The sequence below is a fragment of the Pituophis catenifer genome, unplaced genomic scaffold, assembly GCF_029215685.1.
Source record: "Pituophis catenifer annectens isolate HBS135680 unplaced genomic scaffold, rPitCat1.0.hap2 SCAF_2, whole genome shotgun sequence".
Taxonomy (NCBI): Eukaryota; Metazoa; Chordata; class Lepidosauria; order Squamata; family Colubridae; genus Pituophis; species Pituophis catenifer.
This window is the reverse complement of record NW_027256882.1, coordinates 5,562,139-5,589,071: the sequence shown is the minus strand read 5'-3', so window position 1 is coordinate 5,589,071 and position 26,933 is coordinate 5,562,139. Positions and strand designations below refer to the sequence as shown.

The following is a 26,933-nucleotide window of genomic DNA, read 5'->3' as shown; positions in this document are numbered from 1 at the left end:
TCAACGCTGACATAAAAGGCACAGGAAGACTTGCTTAGTGCTGGAATGAACTTTCACCTAGTTCCTGGCTCTTCAGCAGATAGAGTTACCTGGGCAACAGAGGGAGGGGGGAATTCTTGTGAAGAGAAAGGGAATGGGACGAAGAGATGGATTTGCATAGTGGCCAATGAGACATTGGGGTTGAAGAACGGAAAAGGAGGGGTGTGGAAGGAGGTGCCAATCTTGACTGAAGTCAGGCATGTCGTTCTTTCTATTCTTAAATAAAAAAAGGATTCATTAGAAACTTTGCGTTTGAAAATGAGGTTTATTTAAGATAGCAGCGAAACCTGACAGTTGTATCATCTGTAAACTTCAGTAGTTTAACAGACGGATCATTTGAGATGCAGTCATTAGTGTATAGAGAGAAGTGAAGAAAGCACACATTCTTGGGTGGGGGGATACCTGTAATTGTACAGGTATCTGATGTGATTTTGCTTAGCTTTATGATAGTGGAGCATTTGAAGCAAGAAGGAACATGGCACATTTCTAATGATTTATTGAAGTGGATCATCTTATGGGAAATAAGGTTATATTTTTCAGCAAAGGTCTTTCCACACTCCATGCATTTATATGGCTTCTCCCCTGTGTGGCTTCTCTTATGGGAAATAAGATTACATTTATCAGTAAAGGTCTTTCCACATTCCATGGATTTAAATGGCTTCTCTCCTGAGTGGATCTTTTTTTTATTTTTATTTTTTAAATATACATCAGTATCAATACATGAACAGTGAGGCCTCTGGGTATCATTTCTTTAAATACAAGTAGTGGTGATAATATTAATATTATTTGATATTTGTCATACTTATATAATTGTAATGTTATTATACATATTTGTTAAAATATAGGCCTTCATTATTTGTTCAACATTTTAATCCCCCATTCTGATAACAATAGCAATATCATTAAAACATAGTGTCACCATCTTTCAACATCTAATTCTTATATCTATTACTTTTAATATATTATATAAAAATATGCATATTATTATTATTCCCCATTTCTTGTGTCTGCCTCTATTCTAGCTCCTAATAATGTCAATCTTGTATTACAAAACATTTCCTCTATCCATCATCTCTTGCCCGTTTTAATATTTCAATTCTTATTTGTTTTTTTACTTGCCTCCCAAATTAATCCCTTGGGTCTTCTTCTCTATCTACATCTTTCCTGTTTAACTTAAGTATTTCTTCCATCTCTACTATCTTTTGCTGCCAAGCCTCCAGAGGATCTGCCCAACTTCCTTTTCAAAAATATCTTAATGTTTGTCCAAAATAATTTTTTGGTCTTTTAGCATGTACTTACTGTAAGTAATTAATGAATTACTTCATTAATTTTTATTACTTTCTCCTTCCTATCTTCTTGTTTTATTTGTTGATCTATCATTTCTCCTGTTCTCTCAATTATCTCCTCTATTTCCTGGGCTTTTTGATCATTATTCATTATCCCTTGTGAAGCACTTTCTAGCTTCTCATTTTTATTATTCATTAAATCTATTATCTCCCTGTGATTCCTTGTCATAGAATCATAAATGCTTTGGAACATCGCCACCAATTCTTTTTGCAACACACTTATTTCCCCCTGCTGAATCATCTTGCCTTTTTTTTTAATAAATCCAAATAGTCTGTCAATGGTCTATCACTGCCCCAGAATCTCAATTACCTTTCCCCTCAGACAGTCAGTCTGGAAACAATTTACTTAGTCCTGTTGCTGCTCCTCCAAGAATACAGTAATATAGTTCTTTATATCCCACAAATAGTCAATTTAGCTCTTTTTAGGTATTTTTAAGTCCCCTCTATAAATTCAATTCTGACTCCTAATAGTTGAAAGTTGCTTTACTTATATGTCTTCTGTATTTTCACCATTTGAGGTCCAGTAGTCGTGGAGTAGTTAAATATAGAACAATAGATAGCACAGCAGTCCTCCAGGTGTTGTTTCCACTTTCTCTTCTGTCTTATCATTATTTTCCCAGGGTTAAAGGAGTATGTATTCCATTCACCAGTAGATGGTGCTTTCTGCTTAACTCCAACATTGCATATATTCTAACAAGTTCCACTGTGTTTATTCAAACAAATAATCAAAATTCTAACAATAGTATTAGCATTTTAAAATGCCTTATTGCCAATAAAAGTTAGTGATCCAATCTTTCTATGTTTTTAAAGATTTTGCGCTCTCTTCTTAATATTCTTTTTCTTTTTCCGGGTCTGTAATTGTTCTCTCCATAATTGTTTGCCACTTAAACAAACTCTTCAAAGAATCCCATTTCCAGAGTTTATTTTCTTTAGGGTTGGTTTTAGATTAAAAAAAGTCACCTCACCCAGTTCCATTCACTGTTCACACACTGCTCCAGCAAATTCTTTGTTTCTTCGGCTGCCCAAACTTCACGGTAGCCATAATGGCTGCCTCTATTCGCCGGATGAGAGGGAATTAGCCCTGGATCAAGCAGGAGAACTGACACTCTATTTCACCTGCAGGGCACCACACTACCCTTCATCACCTCTAGTGAGTGACTTTAGCCCCTTATGGGATCTTGCAATGAAGGAATTCAGTGCGAGTTCGTGGAGCCCACTTTTTGTATCCGACTGAGCCACATCAATCAAAAGCTCCCTGAGTGGACCTTTTTGTGGCTTCTATGCCCACTGTCATAAGTAAAACTCTTTCCACGCTCCATGCATTTATACGGCTTCTCCCCTGTATGGATCATCTTATGGGAAATAAGAGTAACTCTTTGAGCAAAGGTCTTTCCACATTTAAATGGTTTCTCTCCTGTGTGGAGCTTTTTGTGTCTTCCAAGTCCACTGCTCTGAGTAAACGTCTTTCCACACTCCATGCATTTATACGGATATTTCCTCTGTGTGGATCATCTAATGGGAAATAAGAGTAACTCTTTCAGCAAAGTTCTTTCCACACTCCATACATTTATATGGTTTCTCCCCTGTGTGGATGATCTTATGGGAAGTAAGTGTACTGCCATGAGTAAATGTCTTTCCACACTCCATGCATTTATACGGCTTCTCCCCTGTGTGGATCTTTTTATGACTTCTAAGTCCACTGCTCTGAGCAAACGTCTTTCCACACTCTATGCATTTATATGGTTTCTCCCCTGTGTGGATTCTTTTATGGATAGTAAGTGTTCTGCTATAAGCAAAGGTCTTTCCACACTCCTTGCATTCATACGGTTTCTCTCCTGAGTGAATCTTTTTATGACTTCTAAGTCCACTGCTCTGAGCAAATGTCTTTCCACACTCCGTGCATTTATATAGTTTCTCCCCTGTGTGGATTCTTTTATGGATAGTAAGTGTACTGTTATGAGCAAAGGTCTGTCCACACTCCATACATTTATATGGCTTCTCTCCTGTGTGGATCATGTTATGGGAAGTAAGATGCCACCTTTTTCTAAAACATTTTCCACATTCCAAACATTTATAATGCTTCTCTTTTGTATCAATCACTTTTTGAGATGTAAGGAAGTTATTCCCAAGAAAAAGAATGAATGTCCCTTTATAATTTTGTCTGTTATGTCTTCTTATAGCGTCTTCTCCTTTGTTTTGGGTTAAATAGTGTTCATTTACTTTAGTTTTGATTAGCTTCACACTTTTCCCAACATATTTTTTCCCTATTTTCTCTTGTTGGGCAAGAGAGTCTTGCATCGGAGCATCAGTGGAAGATGAACTTGCCTGATTCAAATTCTTTGAGTGGTTTCTCTCTGTTCCATCTTTAGCACTGATCACTTGCAACAGTTCACAGGAATCTTGATTCTCCTGCTCATTATTACCTTCGAAGCAAAAGGGAAAAGAAAAAGATAACAAGGTTAGAGAAAAAGATCAAAGTTAGGAAGTCAAGTGAATTTCCTTCTGAATTTCTCCGAAATTCCATTAGGTTGTATGTTTGCATACTTACAGGGGTGTGATATAGATATGGATTTTATTTATTTATTATTTATTAGTTTGATTTATATGCCGCCCTACTCCGGAGACTCAGGGTGGCTTACAATGCATTAAGCAATAGCCTTCATACTTTTGTATATACCTGCTTAGTAGGGCTTTCGGGCCCCCCTAAGCGATGTTCTTTTTTATACGAAGTCAGCTTATTGCCACAATCCGGGTCCTCATAGAAATGATGATTTCTATATTCATGAGTCATGAAAGCCTTGAAAATATCTAGAAAACATCTCTTTCTTTACATTTATCTATATATATGCAAATCTCACTCAGAGTCAGTTTTGAGTTAAGGAATCATCAGGGGAAATATTCAAGGGGGAAATAGGAGAAAACTTAAGTTTCATTGGGGTGGGTTAATTGCAGCAGAGGCCTGTGAGAACCGAAACAATTTTTTGAAATTGTTCTCCTTCTTCCACAGTGTACCTTGGAGTAGCTGCTCTACGGTGTCTATACTTCATCCCAGTGATGAGACTTTGGAGCAAAATCCCTTGCTGAAGCTTCCCATTGGCGTGTAAACGCTCTTCGTGCTGAGACTGGAAAGGTGGGGAGGCTTCAAGAATGGCTATTTCACTGCTCCAAGGTCTCATCCAAGGTCTCGTCGGCTTCCAAGGGCTCTTTGGCCGGATCTGGTACAGGCTTTAGTTCACAAAGAACGGAGGCCTAAAGTACTTTAGTGGGACATCACACAAGACCAGTAGTGCAAGATCTCAGGCTACAAATCTCATGTAATCTCACACTGCAGTACTTTAGGCCCGTGTTCGTTTAAGAGCTGAGGACTGTATGCGATCCAGGGCAAAAGTCTTTGAAAACGAAGAGGCCTACTGTCTGTTTGTAAACCATTTTGTCCTGGATCTCATGCAGGCTTTGGCTTATTGGTTCAATTTATTTATTGGTTCAATTTATATGCCGCCAATTTATATACTTTTGTATATACCTGCTTAGTAGGGCTTTCGGCCCCCACTGGTTAGCAGAGACAGAGGCCTAAAGCACTGTAGTGCGAGACAATGTTAGGTCAATAGTGCTAGATTTGCCACTACTGTTCTTGTGTATCTCTCACTACCTTAGGCCTCTTTTTTCTGCTAATGCACTGAATTAGGCAAAGGAAACAACGGCTCACCACATCGTCACAAGGTACCATATTTTTCGGAGCATAAGACACACCTAAATTTAGAGAATGAAAACAAGAAAAAAAATAGGGTAATGAGGATTTAAAGCTGATCAGCTGCTGTAAGGCTGTGACCAGGATGTGTCAGCAGGGTTATTGCTGCTTTAAGAAGCTGTCTATATAAGAGAAGCCATGAGAGGGCGTTTCTCTCTCTCTCCCCGTGTATCTCTCTCCTTGTTGTGTTCTATGTGCACCGTAGTTCTCCGTGTAAGGTTGAAGATTGCTTGTGTTAGGTTCAGCTTGCAGCTTACTCCTAACTTGTTGGTCAAGCAACATATCTGTTTCTTTAAGAAACAACTGAGCCATGTAATCAGGGTTTGCTGACCCCTGTAATTAGGCTACAGTGCATAAATAAGCAGCACAGAGAAGCGTTCGTTCTTCCTGGTTCTTCCTGCTTCTTCCGGATTGATACCTGATTGTATCCTGTTGCCTACTACGTCTATTATATGGTACTGCATACCAAGAGTCTACGAGCGAGCACTTTGAGAACGATGCTTGTTTGGGCAGCTAGAAATAAATGCTCTATTACTCATTTAGATGTCGAAACAGCTTATTTGAACGCTCCGTTAAGGCATACAATATATATGAAGAAACCTCCTGGTTATGATACACAGGATAGAACTGAGTGTTGGAGGCTACAAAAAAGCCTATATGGTTTAAGGCAATCAGGTTACGAGTGGAACCAATGTATAGTGCAGGAATTACATAACATTGGGTTCTATGAGGGCGTAGCAGATAAATGTCTGTTTAAAAAAGAACAGGATGGATGTGTTTCATTCTTGTTACTCTTTACAGACGACATTGCTATAATTACCAGAACTGACGCTGAGGCCAGAGAGATTATCGGTCAGTTGCAAACAAAATTTAAACTTAGAAATCTAGGACATATACGGCATTATCTAGGGCTGGATATCCTGAAAACATCTAGAGGATTTAAAATATCACAATCTAATAAGATCTGTAAATTGTTGAAAAAATATGGGATGGAATTATGCAAACCTGCCAAGACTCCTATGGCACAGGAATTCCAACAGGATAGTTTGCAGAGTCCACAGTTCAGTAAAGAACTGTATCAATCATTAATAGGCAGTTTGTCGTATTTGAGCAACTGGACACGGCCTGATATAGCTTTTAGTGTTAATCAACTAGCACAATATAGTTCAGAGCCTACTGATAGGCATTGGCAGGCTGCTAAACGTGTTCTTAGGTATCTTAAAAGAACATTGCATTTTGCTATGTATTTAGAACCAAATGCCAATATGATATTAAAGGCATATGCTGATGCCAGTTTTGCCAGAAAATCTACGTCTGGAATAGCAATCATGTTGGATAACTGCCTGAATGGATGGAAATCAATTCGCCAGAAACACATAAGTTTGTCTACCATGGAAGCGGAGTTTTCTTATCTATCACTTACATGTACTGAACTGATTTATTATAAACAGTTGATGGAAGATATTGGATTCAAAATGGATTATCTTATTACGGTTTATGAGGATAACCAGGCAGCCATTAAAATGGCAACGAATCTTGCTGTAAAGACAAGGACTAAATACACTGATATACGTTATCTGAATGTTCGGCAATGTATTAAGGATAACATGATTACATTGGAATATTGCGCATCAGAGGACAATATTGCCGATAATTTTACCAAAGCGCAAGATGCCATTAAACACACCAATTGTTGTGAAAGATTTGGATTAAGAATCTGAAATGTAACTGATACCACCGTGCAATGTATGATTTGGATGTGTATTTTTGTTTCTGTATCTATTATGTATATTGTCCTGCCCAATGGGGAGAATGTTAGGTTCAGCTTGCAGCTTACTCCTAACTTGTTGGTCAGGCAATATCTGTTTCTTTAAGAAACAACTGAGCCATGTAATCAGGGTTTGCTGACCCCTGTAATTAGGCTACAGTGCATAAATAAGCAGCACAGAGAAGCGTTCGTTCTTCCTGGTTCTTCCTGCTTCTTCCGGATTGATACCTGATTGTATCCTGTTGCTTACTACGTCTATTATATGGTACTGTATACCAAGAGTTACTAAAGTCTGTTTGCTTTGGTAAGGGAAGATACTTACTGGACTGATATACTGTTTATGACCTTGGACTGTTTTACTTACACCGAGACTGTTTGTTATCTATAAAGTATTTTTCTCACACGAGCCGTACGTTTATCTCCTTCCCTGTGTGTTTCTGCTCTGCTCGTTGCACAAGCAACAAATACTTTTTACACACACCCTAACAGCTTGCTTGCCTGGTATGTGCCTACCATATGTATGTATGTATATAGAAGTCTTGTATATAAACCACTGTTTATAAGACAAACCTGTGTGTCCTGTATTTGGCTCCTGGGTTGTCTCAAAATAGTAGTCACGTTGTAAACACTGTGACATTTTTGGTCTCCGCATGTCCCATTTTTGCCCTCCCTGGCGTTTAGAAGCACTCTGCAGGACAAAAACGGGCTCATTTTTGGCCTCCCAAACCCTCTCCTTGTCCCGTTTTCCCGTTTTCAGCCTCCAGGGCAAAAATGGGACCCGCAGAGGCCTCCAGAGGCCAAAAGCGGGCTTGTTTTTGGCCTGCAGAGTGCTTCTAGATGCCAGGGAGGGCAAAAATGGGACACAGAGAGGGTTTGGGAGACCAAAAACATACCCATATTCACTCTATAAGGCACACAGACATTTCCACCTACTTTTTTGGAGGGGAAAAGTGCGTTTTACAGTCCGAAAAATACTGTAAGTCCCGGCGGGGTAGGGGAATAGGTAGGGCGAATGTTGCAGTGCCTCTGCTGTCATTCGTAAGTGTGAACGACAGCCGTGGTGCTGCAACACTTGTAATTTTGGGACTGAGTCTTAAGTACTTGGGGGAGGGCAATAAACTCAAATAGAAATGGAAAAATAGAGATAACAAATGGCACAGAAAGCATCTACGCAAAGAGACATTGACTCTTTCCTTCCTTGGAGCACAAGTCGCCCAGATCCTTTCCTTCTCCCTCAAAGGAGACAGTATCTGATTAGTAGTTTTCTAATAAAAAACCTAATTATAACTCTTACCCAGAGAGGCCACGTTCCTATGGTTTTCAAGCATGACTTCCGAATGCAGCGCTTTCTGGTCAGGATCCAGCTGAGACCATTCCTCCTCAGAGAAAGACACAGCCACCTCCTCGAAGGACACAAGACTCTCCTGAACACGGAAAAAACAGAACAGAACAGGAGGATTCGCAAGATCTGTTCATCTTCATCAATGATTTAGAGAAGAGGATTGAAGGGGAACTCATCAAATTTGCAGACTAGACCAAATTGACAGGAATAAAAACACTCCAGAAGATAAGCTCGAGATACAGAAGGATCGACAAATTGAGCCCCATCTAACAAAATGAAATCAACAGTGAGAAATGTTAGGTCCTAAATTTGGGAAAGAAAAACCAAATGCACTGGCATAGAATAGGTGATACCTGGCTCAACAGTAGTAAGGGCAACAGGGATCTTGGAGTCCTAGTGGACAACCTCTTATACATGAGCCAGCAGTAGGCTACAGTTGCCAAAAAAACCCAATAACCCAATCATAGGCTGCATTAAGAGGGATAGAATCAAGATAACATGAAGTGTTAGTAACACTCTATAATGCCTTGCTAAGAGCACACTTGGAATATTACATCCACTTTTGGTTGCCAGATGTAAAAAAGATCTTGAGATCTAGAAAGAGTGCAGAGAAGACCAACAAAAATTATTAGTGGACATGAGTCTAAGACATATGAAGAACGGTTGCTGGAATTGGGTATGTCTAGTTTGATGAAAAGAAGGACTAGATGGGGTGACATGATAGCAATGTTCCAAGAAGCAATGGATGGAAACGATTCAAGGAGAGAATCAACCTACAAGTAAAGAGAAATTTCCTGACACTGAAAACAATTAATCAGTGGAATGACTTGCCTACAGAAATAGTGGGTGCCCCAACACTTTAGGTGTTTAATGGCTGTGCATCACACAAGTCCTAATTTTAAGTGAGAAAATGGGAAAGTACCATGATTAGATGCTCAACACGGCCACTCCCTTTGGATTTTAATAGTCGGCTTTATTTTTTAATATAACTTGCTTACTTTTGAACTGCTGCTTATAAATGAGGCTTTTAAAAAATGGTAATGTGGCAATGTGAGTATTTAGTTATTTTTCATTAGCCTTGCACAATTCTGCGTCAAAGAATTACACGAAAAATATGGGACTGTAGCAGTTCCTGCCACTGTGATACATTTATTCCCATTTCTTGAAGGACTTTTAAAAATTGCTTCTTGTAAACTCAAAGTTGGAGGAGTACCTAGCAGAGCAAGATAACCAGAGGAAGCTATACTGGCTGACAGCAATTTGAACCTGCTATTCTGCTCTGCATGTTGTGGAAGAACACAAAAATAATCCAGGCCAAACAAGGGGGGAAAATCGAAGGAGGGAGCCCTCTGCACACCTGCTTCACTTCCTGAAGGGAGAATAGAAATCTAATACTTTTTCCCTTTCTTACCTGATTTGGAGGTTCAACCGCTGTTTGATCTCCGTCAGAAAAACCAGAAAGCTTCATTCTTTGTTTCTCTGTAAGGAATAATTTCAAAATGCATCATTAACAAAATAGAAGGAGATATGCTATAGAAAATAAGAGATAGCGAAGTTAAGACAGATAGGAAATCGGAGGATCTTCCATTACCTCCTGAGATGTCCTGACTTGGATCTTCCCAAGGGATCCTCCTGAAAAATAGCTCCTGAGGGGGATTTGATGGGTTCTTCTTTCCCTCAGGATCTCTGATCTCCACAGTGCAGCACTTCCAGTAGGAGGAAGGAAGAAGCAGAATTAATGTACATCACGCGACGTAAAGTCGATTCCTATATTCAGAACGCAACCTCAAAGCCCCCAATATCCATCTGTGAGGTTGAATGAGAAACAATGGAACAATGTCCTACAAGAATAGGTGGGACATTGCCACATATTATGAATGTTACAGAAGTTTGGGCAGGAAGGGTGAAGTATTCAAACACATTCTCTATTCCCTTCTGAGCTCCCTGAAGTCTCTCACCTGCAACTCGACCTGCTCCTTTTGCTCCTCTGCCTGGCTCAGGAGGAAGCCTTCAGCCAGGGCCACCGCCTGGGAGCTGGTCTCTGCCCCACACTCCCGCACCCAGCCCTCCATCTCTGGGGGCAGGAGAGCCAGGAGCTCCTCCAGAACCACCAGGTCCAGCATCTGGGCTTTGGTGTTCTTCTCTGGTCTCAGCCATCGCCTGCAAAAGCCATGGAGTCGGCTGCAAAGTCCTCGGGGACCCTCAGCCTCCCGGTACTGGATGGAGGTCCAGGACTGAACTTCTGAAGGGAGGATGGTTTCCTCCTCCAGGATCTCCTGCCTGGTTCTTGTCCAGAGCTTCGCCCCCTTCCCAGGCTGAGCAGCTGAAGGGCCTTTTCCGGCTCCCTCCTTTCCAAAAGGTTGTGTCTCCATCCTTTCTCTGTCCTGCAGAGCAACTGCAAATGGCTCCAAGGACTCTGGTGGGTCTCCCGATGCCTTTTCCTTCACGGGACCATTTCTGGTGCTGCAGGACTGATCCCTGCAAGGGATTCCGCTCTTTTTCTTCTTCCCCCAAGAGGAAAGTTTGCCTTGCAAAGACCACAAATGGCTTCCAGCTTCCGTATCTGAGAAGGGAAGAAAAAGAAACACCAAGAATTAGAAAGTGGAATTCAGCCACTGAGCGACCTAACCCCAACCTCCCCGGAGACCCCTCCCCTTTTGGCCGGGAAGGGACTCCCACCTTCCCGGCATCCCGCTTCTTCCGCTTCCCCCTGCAGGGAGAGGGCGGCTGGGGAGCATGGGACCCGGGAAGAGCCCCCCCCCTCACCCGAGGCACCTCTGAATGTCCCCCCGCCAGACTCTCCCGCAGCTTCTCCGCCGCCTCTGGGCCGAGTGCAAAGGAGAGCGAGTGCAAAGTCCTAGAGAGGAAAGCTTTTGTGATGTCACTTCCTTCGCAGCCTCCTGTACAAAGGCAACCGGGACGTTCTCTTAGCAGAGGCCGCCCCCTGGTGGATATGGGGCAAAGTGCCGGGATCGTCGAAAGAGGAGCGCATGGGAGGGGGAAGGGAGAGGGCGGGGATGATGGGCATGGGAGTAGGAGGAAATGTCCCTCTCCATGGCTCCCTGTCAGACAAAGGCTTCGACGTCTGTGCTTCTTTTCCCCCTTTTATATCAACCCAAATGCATTGAAGGAAGTTTTTGCCTCTCTTCTGTTGCATTTCTAGAGCGGTTTGGTTATTTCTTCTCAGTGGTGAAATCTAAAACTTCTTACTACTGTTTCTGTGGGTGTGGCTTGTGGGGGGGGGTAATGTGACAGGGTGGGCGTGGCCAATTTTTTTTTTTTACTTTTAAAACCATTTTTTTCTTTCTGGGAAGAGGTTGTAAAAACATGCTTTCAAAAGGCTCTGACGATCCCAGCTGAGTTGCCTGATCTTCAGAGGCATTTATAAGAAAAAAAGCCTCTGCAGACCAAGCAACTCAGCTGGGATCATCAGAGCCTTTTGAAAGCATTTTACGGCTCAGCTGGGCAACGTGGGGTGGCCAGGGATTTTTGCTACTGGTTCTCTGAACCACCCGCCTCCATCGCTACCAGATCGGGCCATCCGGTCTAAACCGGGAGAATTTCACCCCTGTTTCTTCTATATAGTGCAACTCCACCTTCATCTCTTTAAGTTGGTCTGCTGAGAAGAGGAGAGGAGAGGAGAGGAGAGAGGAATGGAATGGAATGGAATGGAATGGAATAGAGAAGAATGGAATAGAATAGAAAAGAAAAGAGAAGAATGGAATAGAATAGAGAAGAGAAGAATGGAATGGAATGGAATGGAAAAGAGAAGAATGGAATAGAATAGAATAGAATAGAGAAGAAAAGAATGGAATGGAATAGAATAGAGAAGAAAAGAATGGAATGGAATGCAATGGAATAGAGAAGAATGGAATAGAATAGAATAGAGAAGAATGGAATAGAAGAGAGAAGAAGAGAAAAGAAAAGAAAGAAGAATGGAATAGAAGAGAAAAGAGAAGAATGGAATAGAATGGAATGGAATAAGAATGGAATGGAATGGAATCAGTGGTGGGATTCAGCCAGTTCGCACCTCTTCGGGAGAACCGGTTGTTAATTTTCGGAGCAGTTTGGCAAACTGGTTTTTGGAAGAAATCATTAGGGCAGAGAACCAATTGTTAAATTACTTGAATCCCACCACTGAATGGAATACAATAGAAAAGAGAAGAATGGAATAGAATAGAATAGAATAGAGAAGAATGGAATAGAAAAGAGAAGAATAGAATGGAATAGAGAAGAATGGAATGGAATAGAATAGAAAAGAGAAGAATGGAATAGAATAGAATGGAATGGAATGGAATGTAATAGAAAAGAGAAGAATAAAATAGAATAGAGAAGAGAAGAATAGAATGGAATGGAATGGAATAGAGAAGAATGGAATAGAATGGAATAGGGAAGAATGGAATAGAATAGAGAAGAATGGAATGGAATAGAATAGAATAGAATGGAATAGAAAAGAATGGAATAGAATGGAGAAGAATAGAATAGAAAAGAGAAGAATGGAATGGAATAGAGAAGAGAATAATGGAATGGAATAGAAGAGAAAAGAGAAGAGAAGAGAAGAGAAGAAATCTTTCTGGCAGCCCCTGAGATATGGGAAGATGCTATCATGTCTCCCCTCGTCCTTCTTTTCATCAGACTAGAAAATACCCAGTTCCAGCAACCATTTTTTATATGTTTTAGCCTCCATCTTTGTTGCTCTTCTCTGCACTCTTTCTAGAGTCTCCAGATCTTATTTATTTATTTATTATACAAAACACAAAGAAAAATAGAAATAGGAAATCAAGAAAAGAAGACAGGAAAAGAAAGTTTGAGGGACAAGAAAAAAATGAAAAAAAGACGTTGATTCCTTTTTAGCACAGTGAAAGGAAAAAAAAATCATTCCAACCTGACAATTCAATCAAATGGACAAAAGGAAAGTCTCTGTTTTATCTCTGTTTCTTTTGAACGCTTTAAAAGTTAAAATAGTCACAATTTTCACTTCGTAAAGACGCTGCCTTTTTTTTTTTTTTTAGCTATTCCACAAAGTTCTTTAATGTTCCAAGATGCAAATGGGCTTATTATGGAAAAAAAGAACAACCCACACCGGAAATGTTGTTCTTTGTCTGGGTGGCATCCAGTTTAGAGCCCGGCTTTAAATTACCAATAACAAATTGAATGTTCTTCAGCATCATAAAATTAACTGTTATTAAACAAAAACCCTCAACAGAGAGAAACATTGTTAACAAAGTACTCTGAGCTGAACATTTAAAGGATCTTCTTGGGGGGGGTCACCCAGACCCCGCAACCCAGTGGTGAAATGTAAAATTTGTTACTACCGGTTCTGTGGGCATGGCTTGGTGGTGGGGGTGGGGGTAATTTGACTGGGTGGGCGTGGCCAACTTTTTTTTTTTACTTTTAAAACCATTTTTTTCTACAACCTCTTCCGCTAAGAGGTTGCAGAAAAAAATGCTTTGAAAAGCCTCTGATGATCCCAGCTGAGCCGTGGGATCATCAGAGGTTTTTTTCTTTTACTTTTAAAAGCATTTTTTTTTGGCCGAAGAGGTTATAGAAAAAATGCTTTTAAAGTTTAAAAAAAAAAGCCTCTGATTGTGCAGCTCAACTGAACATGGGGGGGCGGGGTGGCAGGGATTTTTGTTACCGGTTCTCCGAACCACCCGCCTCTATCACTACCGGATCGGGTGATCTGGTCCGAATTGGGAGCATTTCATCCCTGCTTTGGAGGCTGCGCAGGAATGTGGGGGCTGCTCCAGTTCATCTGTACAAACTGGTGGAGGGGGGGGATTTTTATTTTATTTCTTTTTTCCTTCTGTCATACTTGACTCAGTTTGACTCAGCCTTCCATCCTTTCTAAGGTAGGTGAAATGAGGACCCAGATTGTGGGGGCAATAAGCTGACTTTGTATAAAAATATACAAAAGTACAAAGGCTATTGCTTAACGCATTGTAAGCCGCCCTGAGTCTCCGGAGAAGACCGGCATATAAATCAATTTTTTTAAAAAATAGTTTCTACTCCTTCACTTCAGAGCGAGGCTAGGAGAGCTTTTCCTCCCACGGGGTTCGATACAGTGGATGGGGGGAGGGAGGGATTCCCCTTTATTCATCCCCAGCAGAGCCCCTCCAGGCAGGATCGGGGGGGCAGGTAAAAGGAAGTCCGTACTCCCCTCCAGGGCTGGCGTGAACCCCCCCTTGAGCTACGGCCCCCCAAGACTGAACGGCCCCCCTCCCACTTTCTCCGCTTCTCTCTCTGCAAGGAACTCTCCTCCATCGGGTGAAGGCGAGGGCGACTCTGCCCGGAGACCGATGACGCGTCAGAAGGGAGACGTCTCATTGGTCCTTCAGCTTTTCTGGCCACTCCCAATTCCGAAGTCCGAGGAAAACGGACCCCCCTCCCATCCACACCCACCTCTGGGGCTGGGAGCCTCCGCGTCCTTCTCCTCTTCCTTTGGGGGCGCTTGTGGGGCAGCATCCATGGGCTCTGCTGGGCTCCCCCTGATGCTGCTGGTGGGGCGCTGGCCGGGATCCCCGGAAGCGAAGGGGGGAAGGAGGGGGCTCGTCGTGGGGAGGGGAGGGTCTGGGAGTCAGTGCTCCTGGAGGGGGGAGGGGGGAGATGGGTTTGGGACCCCAGAAGTGGGGAAAGGGGTCGAGGGCAAGAGAGGCGGGAGTCTCTGTGTGGTCTCCGCTCCCTTCCTTCGCCCCACTTCCTTTGAAGAGAAATATCGTTTCCAAATGTTCTTGTAGCCTTTGTATTCTTTTTTCTCTATGAGCTTGGGCTTGTAGGAGCTGCTTTCAAAAACCATCTCAGGCTGCCCAAATTCTAACTGCTGTACGTGGGGGTGAAAAGAGAAGGGGGAATGTTGTGTCTAGGTAGCTTGAAAGAAGATGCCTCAGCTGGCTGAAGGTGGAGCTTGGGGTCCCTGGGCTGTTGGACTGAGGATTGATTGGAGGTTGTGATTCAGGGGGAATTTTCAAACTTTTGCTTTTATTGGGTGTAATTCCGGATCCGGTTCAGAATTGGAATCACACCGAGTCCTTTCCAGTTTAACGCGTGCCTAATAAAATGGATTTGAAAAGGAAGATGGATGCCTTGGACTTCATTTTTCTTGACATCAGCCCTGAAACTCCGTCCTAAGAATCCATCCTCTGAGATTAGCTCCGTTCTTCTGGAGGGGAGCTGAAGGCAATATTTTCCCAAAAGAAGAAGAAGAAGAAAAATCCATATCCATGGCTATGTGTCAGAGGATCTGAGTGGATTTTCTTCCTCGGAAAAGGTTTCAATATTATTTTAAGAAGAGTGAAAGGATGGATGGGTGGACGGTATATCAATCCATGCAATACATTTATAATTTATAAAATAACCTGGAATTTTAATAGAAATTCTGTGAACTACAGTAATCCTATACTCTCAACTATATGGTTATAGCATCAACCATATAGATGCCTTCTCTTCCCCCCCAACCCCCCATATTATCCCCCAGACAGACCTTCTGTTTCTTCTACTCCTCTTTCACTACATCCATAGAAAACCGTTTTTCTAAAATATAAAGACCTATTAGATAACCATGGAAAGTTAAAATCATTACAGGACCTCCAAGAGCAAAGGCTACAAGTTGACTGGTGGGCTTATCTCCAATTACAAAACCGATATAAACTAGATATAAAAGATGATGGAATATATCTTAAACCACAACAACTAGACAAAATTTTATTAGGACCAGACCAAAAAAAAAATTACTAAAATTTACAAATACCTTCTGGAAGTAGAATTGGAGGAGGAAGTAGTGAAAGGATGCATGATTGCATGGGGTCAAGATATTGGACACAACATAAACCTATCAGATTGGGAGAACATATGGAACAGAAACCATAAACTAACAAAATCAGCAGCATATAAAGAAAATGCATATAAAATGTTCTACAGGTAGCACTTATCCCCTTCGAGATTAGCAAAAATGTACCCTAAAATGAGCCCCATAAGTTGGAAATGTAAAAAGAAAGAGGGAACATACTACCATATGTGCTGGTCCTGTCCTGAGGCTTGAAAATATTGGCTAAAAATTAAAGATTGGCTACAGGAAATTACTAACGAACAATTAGACTTAGAACCGGAACTCTTCCTATTGGGGATCTACAAAAAAAAAAAGAAGAAGAAAGAAAACCATTTTTCTAGTCTTTGCGGGAGATTCGGGTTCTGCTCAGTTACGCAAAGGCGGCTTAGACAGATCCTGAATTCCAGATTCTGTTTCAAGAGCTTTGGGGGTCCAGAAGTGGCCTGGGTCCTTTCCAGGGATGGGGGGGCTGGAGGGGTCAAACTCCCCCCTGGCCCAGCACCAGCCTCAGCAGCCCAGAGCCAGGTCCCCCCCCCAGCATCTGCCCCACAGTTGTGTATCTGACACAGCCACTCACACAAAGTCAGCCCCAGATCCAGGCAGCCTCTGTGGGGCCTCCATCCCTCACCTGACCCAGGCAGAACCTCTGGGCCCCATTCATGCTTCCACCCCCCCCCAAATATTGCAATTTTCTCTGAGTTCTCTCTGACATCCCCAGCTACACACACACATACACAGAGTTTCTTTCTCCAGCCCCCAAGAGCTGCAGAGGCACTTGGGCTTCGCTTCCCCAGCCTGAAGCTTTGGGCTCCTCCAAAGCGGAACTGAGGAACTGGCCAGGATCCAGCAGGCAACAAGCCTCCATTCTCCCTCAGGGCAGCTCAGGGACTCTCCTCCTCCGCCCCATGGCTGAGTCTCCAGGTGGGGCAGCCACAAGATCCTCTGTCCCACCAGAAGTGGCTGAAGGGGCCCTTCCTAACTCCCAAGGAGACCCTGGAGAGCTCAGGAAACAAACCCATGGAGGAGAAATGTCACACAAAGGACCCACATTCTCCCCCTTGGGACCCTTTGTGGGGAGACCCTCCCTGCTCTCTGGAGGAGGCTCTGATGGAGGAAAGATGTGAAGGGAAACAATAATAAGGATATAATAAATAGTACTAGAATATGATATACTGGTATACTAGATTCTGTAACCATTAGGTTCCTGTAATACATATATGCCTCTGTATTTGTATCACATATATTATGCCTTTATATTTGTATCTCTTGTATATTTGTAACAAACATATTCTGTTATTAGGCCTCTGTAATGTATCTGGTATCTGTCAAACATTTGTTCCTGCCATTTCATCTGAACCCATATCAATCCTCTTCCTGTTTTTCTTGTGCCATCTAAGAGCATGGTAGTATCTCGGTTGGAACTGCAGACATCATCCAAGGGATAATTTACACTTCAGCCCTAACTTACACCTTTGATCTGTATAAACTCCTTCCTTGCAGAACCAGGGGGCCAAATGAGCAATTGGGAGAACAAAGGAATGCTCAAGGAAAAGATAACGCTAATTGGGAGGCTTCTATTCTTTTGCAGGGCAACAAGGAATACACAAACCTAAACTAGGAGGCCAGAATTGAGTACTAAGCTGATGCCTCTAAGGGTAAAAAAGGACGCCATACCTTCCCCAAGGTGTAGCTATCTCCACGCATGCATTGTATCTGTGTTCTGGATATAGTCCCACCCAGTATTTTGTTTTTGGCCATAAATAAAATCTGCTTTTTTTTTTGCAAGCCTCATCTTGAGTCTCTCTCTTTGGCATTTTGGTGACTCAAGTATATTTTGGGACCTTACAGATGGAAGGAGAGGAAAAGGGAAACCAGCATGGAGGCGGAAGGTCTCAGTTGCAGTAATGGGGGGAGGACACTGAGGGAAGATCTGGTGGAATGGGATGGGGAGGGGTCCCCGTAGAGAAGAGGGGAATCTATAGCAACTTCACATCCTGCGGACTCCAACTCCCAGAATCCAGCTCCCTGCTTGGGTGCTCAGAAAGTGTGATAAAGCATTGTGGAGTGGTATATAAGTCCAAGCGGAATTGCTGTTGCTATATAGTTTCTCCGGGGCATGGAATCTTTTATGAGAAGTAAGACTTCCATTCTGAGCATAGCTCTTTCCACATTCCATGCATTTATATGGCTTCTCTCTCGTGTGGATCATCTTATGGGAAATAAGACAACAATTTTGAGCAAAGGTCTTTCCACACTCCATGCATTTACTATATTTTTCGGAGTATAAGACACACTCAGAGTTTGCAGCAGCAATCACATCCAGAAAGGACACACAAGTAACTGATTCAGCAGGATAATAACTTCTCTTTATATATAACATAACAATATATAATACCAAAAGCAGGTTTTCCAACGTGGTAGTAAATACAACCAAACATAAGCAGAGTGGAGTTTCAGTTTCAATTTTGAGCAGACTAGTTTAGAGCAGACTCAGAGCTGCAGAGCTAAGCCACGCCCAGGCTCCTTGCTGTCTCCTTCCTTGTTACTCACACAGCAAATACTGTTTCAGTTTCCAAACAGCCCTCAACTCTCTCACACACTGACAGGACATTAGCCAGATGAATACTAGTGGATGATGGTAGGCAGAGGCAGAATTTTTTTTTCTTATTTTCCTCCCCAAAAACTAAGATGCGTCTTATACTCCGGAGCATCTTATACTTCGAAAAATATGGTATATGGCTTCTCCCCTGTGTGGCTTCTTTTATGGGAAATAAAATTACATCTATGAGCAAAGGTCTTTCCACATTCCGTGCATTTAAATGGATTATCTCCAGTGTGGATCTTTTCGTGTCTTCTAAGTCCACTGCCATGAGCAAACGTCTTTCCACACTCCATGCATTTATACGGCTTTTCCCCTGTGTGGATCCTCTTATGGGAAAGAAGAGTAACTCTTTGAGCAAAGCTCTTTCCACATTCCATGCATTTATATGGTTTCTCTCCTGTGTGGAGCTTTTTGTGTCTTCCAAGTCCACTGCTCTGAGTAAACATCTTTCCACACTCCATGCATTTATACGGATTTTCCTCTGTGTGGATCATTTTATGGGAAATAAGAGTAACTCTTTGAGCGAAGGTCTTTCCACACTCCATGCATTTATATGGTTTCTCCCCTGTGTGGATCTTTTTATGGGAAGTAAGTGTACTGTTATGAGCAAAGTTCTTTCCACACTCCATACATTTATATGGTTTCTCCCCTGTGTGGATGATCTTATGGGAAGTAAGTGTACTGCCCTTAGTAAACGTCTTTCCACACTCCAGGCATTTATATGGCTTCTCCCCTGTGTGGATCATCTTATGTGAACTAAAATGACCTCTTTGAGTAAACGTCTTTCCACACTCCATGCATTTATATGGTTTCTCCCCTGCGTGGATCATCTTATGTAAAGTAAGTGTACTGCTACGAGGAAAGGTCTTTCCACATTCCATACATTTATATGGTTTCTCCCCTGTGTGGATCATCTTATGGGAAGTAAGTGTACTGCTATGAGCAAAGTTTTTTCCACACTCCATGCATTTATATGGTTTCTCCCCAGTGTGAACCCTTTCATGGGAAGTAAGATGCCAGTTTGTTCTAAAACATTTTCCACATTCCAAACATTTATAAGGCTTCTCTTTTGTGTCAATCGCTTTTTGAGATGTAAGGAAGTTATTTCCCAGAGAAAGAATGAATGTCCCATTGTAATTTTGTCCACTGTGTCTTCTTATAGCATCTTCTCCTTTGTTTTGGGTTAAATCCTGTTCATTTACTTCTACTTTAGCTTTTATTTGGTTCACACTTTTTCCAGTATATTTTTTCCTTATTTTCTCTTGTTGGGCAAGAAAGTCTTGCTTTGGAGCATCAGTGGAAGATGAGCTTTCCTGATTCCAATTGTTTGACTGGTTTCTCTCATGGCTTTCGAATTCCATTCGAATTCCAAACTTCTCCCTTCCATCTTTAGCATTGATCACTTGGAACAGTTCACAGGAATCTTGATTCTCCTGCCCATTATTACCTTCAAAGCAAAAGGGAAATGAAAATGATAACAAGGTTAGAGAAAAAGATCAAAGAGTAGAAAGTCAAGTGAATTTCCTTCTGAATTTCTCCAAAATTCCATTAGGTTGTATGTTTGTATAGACATGTTGATTTCTATATTCATGAGCCATGAGAGCTTTGAAAATATCTAGAAAACATCTAGAAGCACTCTGCAGGCCAAAAACGCACCTGCTTTTGGCTTCCGGAGGCCTCCGTGCGTCCAGTCCACACTGTGTTTGAGAGGCCAAAAACAGGCCCGTATTTGCTCCATAAGACGCACAGGCATTTCCACCCACTTTTTTTTGGGGGGGGGATGCATCTTAAAGTCTGAAAAATATGGTAAGTCCCAGTGGGGGAATAGGTAGGGCGAATGTTGCAGCGCCTCAGCTGTCATTCGTATGTGTGAATAATGTCTGTAGTGCGGAAACACTGGGTCTCAAGTACTTGGGGGAGGGCTGGTCATAACTTGGAAAGACATTAACTCTTTTCTTCCTTGGAGTACGAAAAGATCCTTTCCTTCTCCCTCCCAGGAGACGGTGTCTGATTACTGGTTTTTTAATAAAAAAACTATCTATCATCTGTCTTCTTGAACTCTCTGATTGGGGACTAGTGAACTCTTACCCAGAGAGGCCACGTTCCTATGGTTTTCAAGCATGACTTCCGAATGCAGCGCTTTCTGGTCAGGATCCAGCTGAGACCATTCCTCCTCAGAGAAAGACACAGCCACCTCCTCGAAGGACACGAGACTCTCCTGAACACGGAAAAAAAAAACAGAACAGGAGGATTCTCAAGATCTGTTCATCTTCATCAATGATTTAGACAAGGGGATTGAAGGGGAACTCATCAAATTGGCAGACTAGACCAAATTGACAGGAATAACAACACTCCAGAAGATAAGCTCCAGATATAGAAGGATCGACAGATTAGGGTTAGGGTTGAAATCAACTGTGAGAAATGTAAGGTTCTACATTTAGGAAAGAAAAACCAAATGCACTGGCATAGAATAGGTGATACCTGGCTCAACAGTAATAAGTCTAACAGGGATCTTGGAGTCCTAGTGGAAAACCACTTAAACATGAGTCAGCAGTATGACTAGAATTGGGTGAGTCTGGTTTCATGAAAAGAAGGACTAGATGGGGTGACATGATAGCAGTGTTCCAAGAAGCAATGGATGGAAACGATTCAAGGAGAGAACCAACCTACAAGTAAAGAGGAATTTCCTGACAGTGAGAACAATTTATCAGTGGAATGACTTTGCCTCCAGAAATTGCAGGTGCTCCAGCACTGGAGGTGATTATGAAAAATTGGACAGCCATTTATCTGAAATTTTATAGGGCTCCCAGTCTGAGCAGGGGGTTGGACTAGAAGACCTCCAAGATCCCTACCAACTCTGTTATTCTGTTCCATTGTTCCCAAATTACCAAAGTGAAGATATGCACTAAGTTAAATGGCTGTGCATCACACAAGTCCTAATATTAGGTGAGAAAATGGGAAAATCTGAAAATTGCTTTCACTGAAGAAATATCTGGGGAAGTTTTATCAAGTTCATTGATTCTGCAGAAGTTTCAGTGCCTCTCAGTAAAGTAATCCCACTTCTGGATCAACTGATCTATCACTCTGTCTATCATTGATTGATCTAGTAATCTGAGCCATTGGCTGAAAGGAGGAAAGAAAGAAGAGAAAATTCCCTGGGAAAGTCATTTCTCAGCCTTTGCAAAGCGGGAATATTTGATCTACTAATCCAGGCGCAAGTCAGAGGATTGGAAATTATTTTATAGCCCAAAGTATCGTGATTACATGCTCAACACGGCCACTCCCTTTGGATTTTAATAGTCTGCTTTATTTTTTAATTCAATTTGCTTATTACTAAACTACACTGGAGGAGTACCTAGCAGAACAAGATAACCAGAGGAAGCTATGCTGGCTGACAGGAACTTGAACCTGCCATTCTGCTCTCCGTGTTGTGGAAGAAGACAAAAATAATCCAGGCCAAACAAGGGGGGGAAATAGAAGGAGGGAGCCCTCTGCACACCCACTTCACTTCCTGAAGGGAGAATAGAAATATAATAACTTTTCCCTTTCTTACTTGATTTGGAGGTTCAACCGCTGTTTGATCTCCGTCATAAAAACCAGAAAGCTTCATTCTTTGTTTCTCTATAAGGAATAAATAGTGTCAAAATGCATAATTAATAAAATAGGAGGAGCTATTCCATAGAAGAGAAGAGAGAGCGAAGGTAAGACAGATGGGAAATCAGAAGATCTTCCATTACCTCCTGAGGTGTCCCGACTTGGATCTTCCCAAGGGATCCTCCTGAAAAATAGCTCCTGAGGGGGGTTTGATGGGTTCTTCTTTCCCTCAGGATCGCTGATCTCCACAGTGCAGCACTTCAAACAGGAGGAAGGAAAAAAGAAGCAGAATTAATATACATCACATAAAATAAAGTGGATTCTTATATTTGGAACACAACCTCAAAGCCCCCAATATTCATCCATGAGGTTGAGTGAGAAAACAAGGGAACAATTGCCACATATGATGAATGCCAGAGAAGTTTGGGAAGGAGGGTGAAGTATTCGACCACTTTCTGTATTTCCTTCTGAGCTCCCTAAAGTCTCTCACCTGCAACAGGACTTGCTCCTTCTGCTCCTCCGCCTGGCTCAGGAGGAGGCCTTCCGCCAGGGCCACCGCCTGGGAGCTGGTCTCTGCTCCACACTCCCGCACCCAGCCCTCCATCTCTGGGGGCAGAAGGAACAGGAGCTGCTCCAGAACCACCAGGTCCAGCATCTGGGCTTTGGTGTTCTTCTCTGGTCTCAGCCATCGCCTGCAAAAGCCATGGAGTCGGCTGCAAAGTCCTCGGGGACCCTCAGCCTCCCGGTATTGGATGAAATTCCAGGCTTGTGAAGGGAGGATGGTTTCCTCCTCCAGGATCTCCTGCCCAGTTCTTGTCCAGAGCTTCGCCCCCTTCCCAGGCTGAGCAGCTGAAGGGCCTTTTCCGGCTCCCTCCTTTGCAAAAGGTTTTGTCTCCATCCTTTCTCTGTCCTGCAGAGCAACTCCAAATGGCTCCAAGGACTCTGGTGGGTCTCCAGATGCCTTTTCCTTCACGGAACCATTTCTGGGGCTGCAGGACTGATCCCTGCAAGGGATTCCGCTCTTTTTCTTCTTCCCCCAAGAGGAAAGTTTGCCTTGCAAAGACCACAAATGGCTTCCAGTTTCTGTATCTGAGATGGGAAGAAAAAGAAACACCAAGAATTAGAAAGTGGAATTCAGCCACTGAGCGACCTTCCCCCAACCTGCCCGGAGGCCCTTCCCCCACCTTCCCGGCATCCTGCTTTTTCCGCTTCCCCCTGCAGGGAGAGGGCGGCTGGGGAAGATGGAACCCAGGAAGAGCCCCCCCCCACATGGGACACATCTGGATGTCCCCCCGCCAGACTCTCCCGCACCTCTCCACCTCCTATGGAACACCACGGGTTAAGGAGAACGAGTGCAACCTCCTAGAGAGGCAAGCGTTTGTGATGTCACTTCCTCCACAGCCTTGTGCACAAAGGCAACCGTTCGGCCTCGAGTGGGCCAATGGGGAAGCGCCTTCCCTTTTGTTGGCAGAGGACCGCCCCCTGGTGGATTTGGGGCAAAACGCCAGGATTATAAAAAGGGCGGGAAAGAGGAGCGCATGGGAGGGGGAAGGGAGAGGGCGGGGAGGATGGATTTGGGAGTAGGAGGAAAGGCCCCTCCCGATGGCTCCCTGTCAGACAAAGGCTTTGACGTCTGTGCTTCTTTTCCCCCTTTTATATCAACCCAAATGCATTGAAGGAAGTTTTCACCTTTCTTCTGTTGCGTTTCTAGACCTGTTTGGTTATTTCTTCTATATAGTGCAACTCTATCTACATCTCTTTCATTCGACCTGCTTCTTATTTAGAGAAGAGAAAAGAAGAGAATAAAGAAAATATGGAATGGAATGGAATGGAATGAATAGAATAGAAAAGAAGAATAGAATAGAATAGAATAGAATAGAATAGAATAGAATAGAATAGAATAGAATAGAATAGAATAGAAGAATAGAAAAGAATAGAATAGAATAGGAGGAGAGGAGAGAGAAATATTCTTTCTGGCAGCCCCTGAGATATGGGAAGATGCCATCATGTCTCGTCCTTCTTTTCATCAGACTCGAAAATATCCAGTTCCAGTAACCGTTTTTTAATGTTTTTGCCTCCATCTTTGTTGCTCTTCTCTACACTCTTATTTATTTATTACACAAAACACAAAGAAAAATAGAAATGGGAAATTGAGGGAAGGAGAAAGAGAAAGAGGGGGAAAGAGAGTCTGAGGCGCAAGAGAAAAAAGAAAAAAAGACGTTGATTTCTTTTTAGCGCAGTGCAAGATTTTTTTAAAAAAAAGCCATTCCAGCCTGACAATTCAATCTAATGGACAAAAGCAAAGTCATTTTCTCTCTCTTTCCTTTGAACACTTGAAATGTGAAAGATAATTCAATTTAACAGCTGGAGAAGGAAAGGGCACAATGGTCTCGAAGACCCCCGTTGTGGCTGAGGGGATCTGCGCTCTGATTGGTTGCTGCTGAGGGAAGGGGGCGTTTCCCTGTTTTCCCGCCTTTTCTTTCTGGGCGCCCTTTGAGATTTACCTCAGGATCTTCCTGACTGTCTTCTCTGCTGCAAATATTAAATGTGTTTATAGGGAAATAAAAGTAAAGGTTTGTAGCAATATTTTCAGGATCAGACTCAATAAAGATAATAGAAGTTAGAGATTTAAATATATCTCTCTTTATTCATAATAGGCATTCTATATTCGCTGAATATTCAAGATAGAAGCGAGGAAAATGGGGAGGATGGCTCCTTATATATACAAGGGGTGGAGCCAGGAATGGGAGTGGTAAATTATGAATACATTAAAGTCCAAAGAATAAGTTAACCCCTGATGTTCCATATATACATTATTTACACATTAGAGAATAAGGCATTTACATCTGACAAATCCCCCTCTAAATGCCGGTTCGTTATACAACACCAGTTACATTCAGATTCAGGACAATATAATACATATAATTTAGAAGTTAAATATTTGTGTTGTTTAGAAGGTAAGGGTTTTGTTAATATATCAGCTAATTGTTCAGAAGTATCACAATGTATTGCTTTGATGAATCCGTCTTGAGATAGTTGTCTCACGTGCTTAAATTTTATATCAATATGCCTGGACCTTTGTCCAATTGCATCGGATCTAGATATTTCAATGGCCGCTTTATTGTCTTCATGCATAATAAATGGTAAAGTAGGTTTCTTCCAAACATCTGTGATCAAATCATTGAACCATACAAGGTTATTTGCAGCTTTAGACAAGCAAACATATTCCGCTTCTGTGGTAGAAGTGGCTACCAGTTCTTGTTTACCAGTATACCAGTAAACTGGACAATCGTTCAATAGAAAAACATAACCAGAGGTACTCTTTCTGCATGATGTATCACCAGCCCAATCTGCATCAGCATAACAAGTAATTTTTGGTTCTTTGTCATTATTTGGTTCCAATATTAAACAAAAATCTAATGTACTTTTCAGATATCTTAAAATTCTTTTGACAGCTTCCCAATGATACAAGGTTGGTTTGCTAACATATCTTGACAATAAATTGAGAGGTAATGCAATATCTGGCCTAGTCCAATTAGATATATAAAGGAGTGAACCTATAACTGATCTGTAAAATGTGTTGTCTTTAAACTCAGGGGAAGATTCATCAGTGTTTCTAAGAAAATCAGTTTGCATAGGTGTGTCACATGTTTTGGCATTATTTAAGTTACATTTGTTTAGGAGTTCAATAATTTTATCTTTCTGAGTAAGTTTGAATCCCCTTTTAGTTTTGTTAATTTGTACACCAAGGTATTTATTCACTCTACCTAGTGATTTCAATGAGAAATGTTCGTTTAACTTATTTACAAAGATTTCCCTGCTCTCTTTATGCTTTCCAATATATAAAATATCATCCACATAAATTAATACAAATTCAATATGATCATTACTCTTTTTTACAAAGAAACAGTTATCAGCAGTGGTGGCGTTGAAATCCATGGTCTTAAGTACTTTTACCAAACAATCGTACCATCTTTTGCCAGATTGCTTCAATCCGTACAAACTCTTATTTAATAACCAAATTTCGTTCTTATTAGTGTATTGACTGTGTGGTGCTCTTACATATATTTCCTTATCTAATTTTGCGTGTAAGTATGCAGTCTGTATGTCATATTGAAACACGTCCAGATTGAGTGCAGATGCTACTACAAGAGCTGTTTTGACACTCTCTGTTCTCACTGTTGGTGAATAAGTGTCAGTATAGTCTTCTGGATATTTTTGTGCATAACCTTGTGCAACTAGTCTGGCCTTGTATAAGGTATTACCTCCTTCCAAATTCTTAATTTTATAAATCCACCTGGTACCTATAATTGTTTTATCCTTAGGCGCGATCGCAGGTGTAAATACATTTAATTCTTGTAAACTTTCCATCTCTTTTTCCATAGCTAGTTCCCATTTTTCTCTTTCTTCACGGGGAAGTTTCAATACTTCCTCATATGTATTAGGTGTTATTTGTTCTCCATCCATATGCATTATGTAATCTTTGTATTTATTTGGTATTTGGTTTCTATTGTTTCTAATATTTCTTTCAGGTTTGCTATGGTTGTCATGCAAATATCTGGCTTCCTTTTTTGTTAATGTGTCTGTCTTTATTTTATGCTGACTATTTGTCCAAGTTTTGGTTTTGTTCTTACTTTTGTTAATATTTTGATTTTCTGTTGTTCCTTCC

General features: G+C 41.9%; 2 protein-coding genes across 2 annotated transcripts; both read right to left on the bottom strand.

Moving 5' to 3' along the window:
• Positions 1-295: 295 nt before the first annotated feature.
• Positions 296-23,162, bottom strand: LOC139311602 (zinc finger protein 665-like). The gene is made up of 9 exons (XM_070936071.1): positions 22,755-23,162; positions 22,408-22,528; positions 22,224-22,291; positions 20,759-20,888; positions 19,521-20,117; positions 18,803-19,436; positions 18,211-18,335; positions 2,919-3,418; positions 296-670 (listed from the first exon to the last, which is right to left on the bottom strand). The coding sequence occupies exons 1-9, from the start codon at positions 23,160-23,162 to the stop codon at positions 305-307; spliced, it is 2,949 nt and encodes a 982-aa protein (XP_070792172.1). The 3' UTR covers positions 296-304.
• Positions 573-2,887, bottom strand: LOC139311652 (gastrula zinc finger protein XlCGF49.1-like). Its single transcript, XM_070936139.1, has one exon. It carries the CDS (start codon positions 2,861-2,863, stop codon positions 2,630-2,632), a length of 234 nt encoding a protein of 77 aa, XP_070792240.1. The 5' UTR covers positions 2,864-2,887; the 3' UTR covers positions 573-2,629.
• Positions 23,163-26,933: the final 3,771 nt, after the last annotated feature.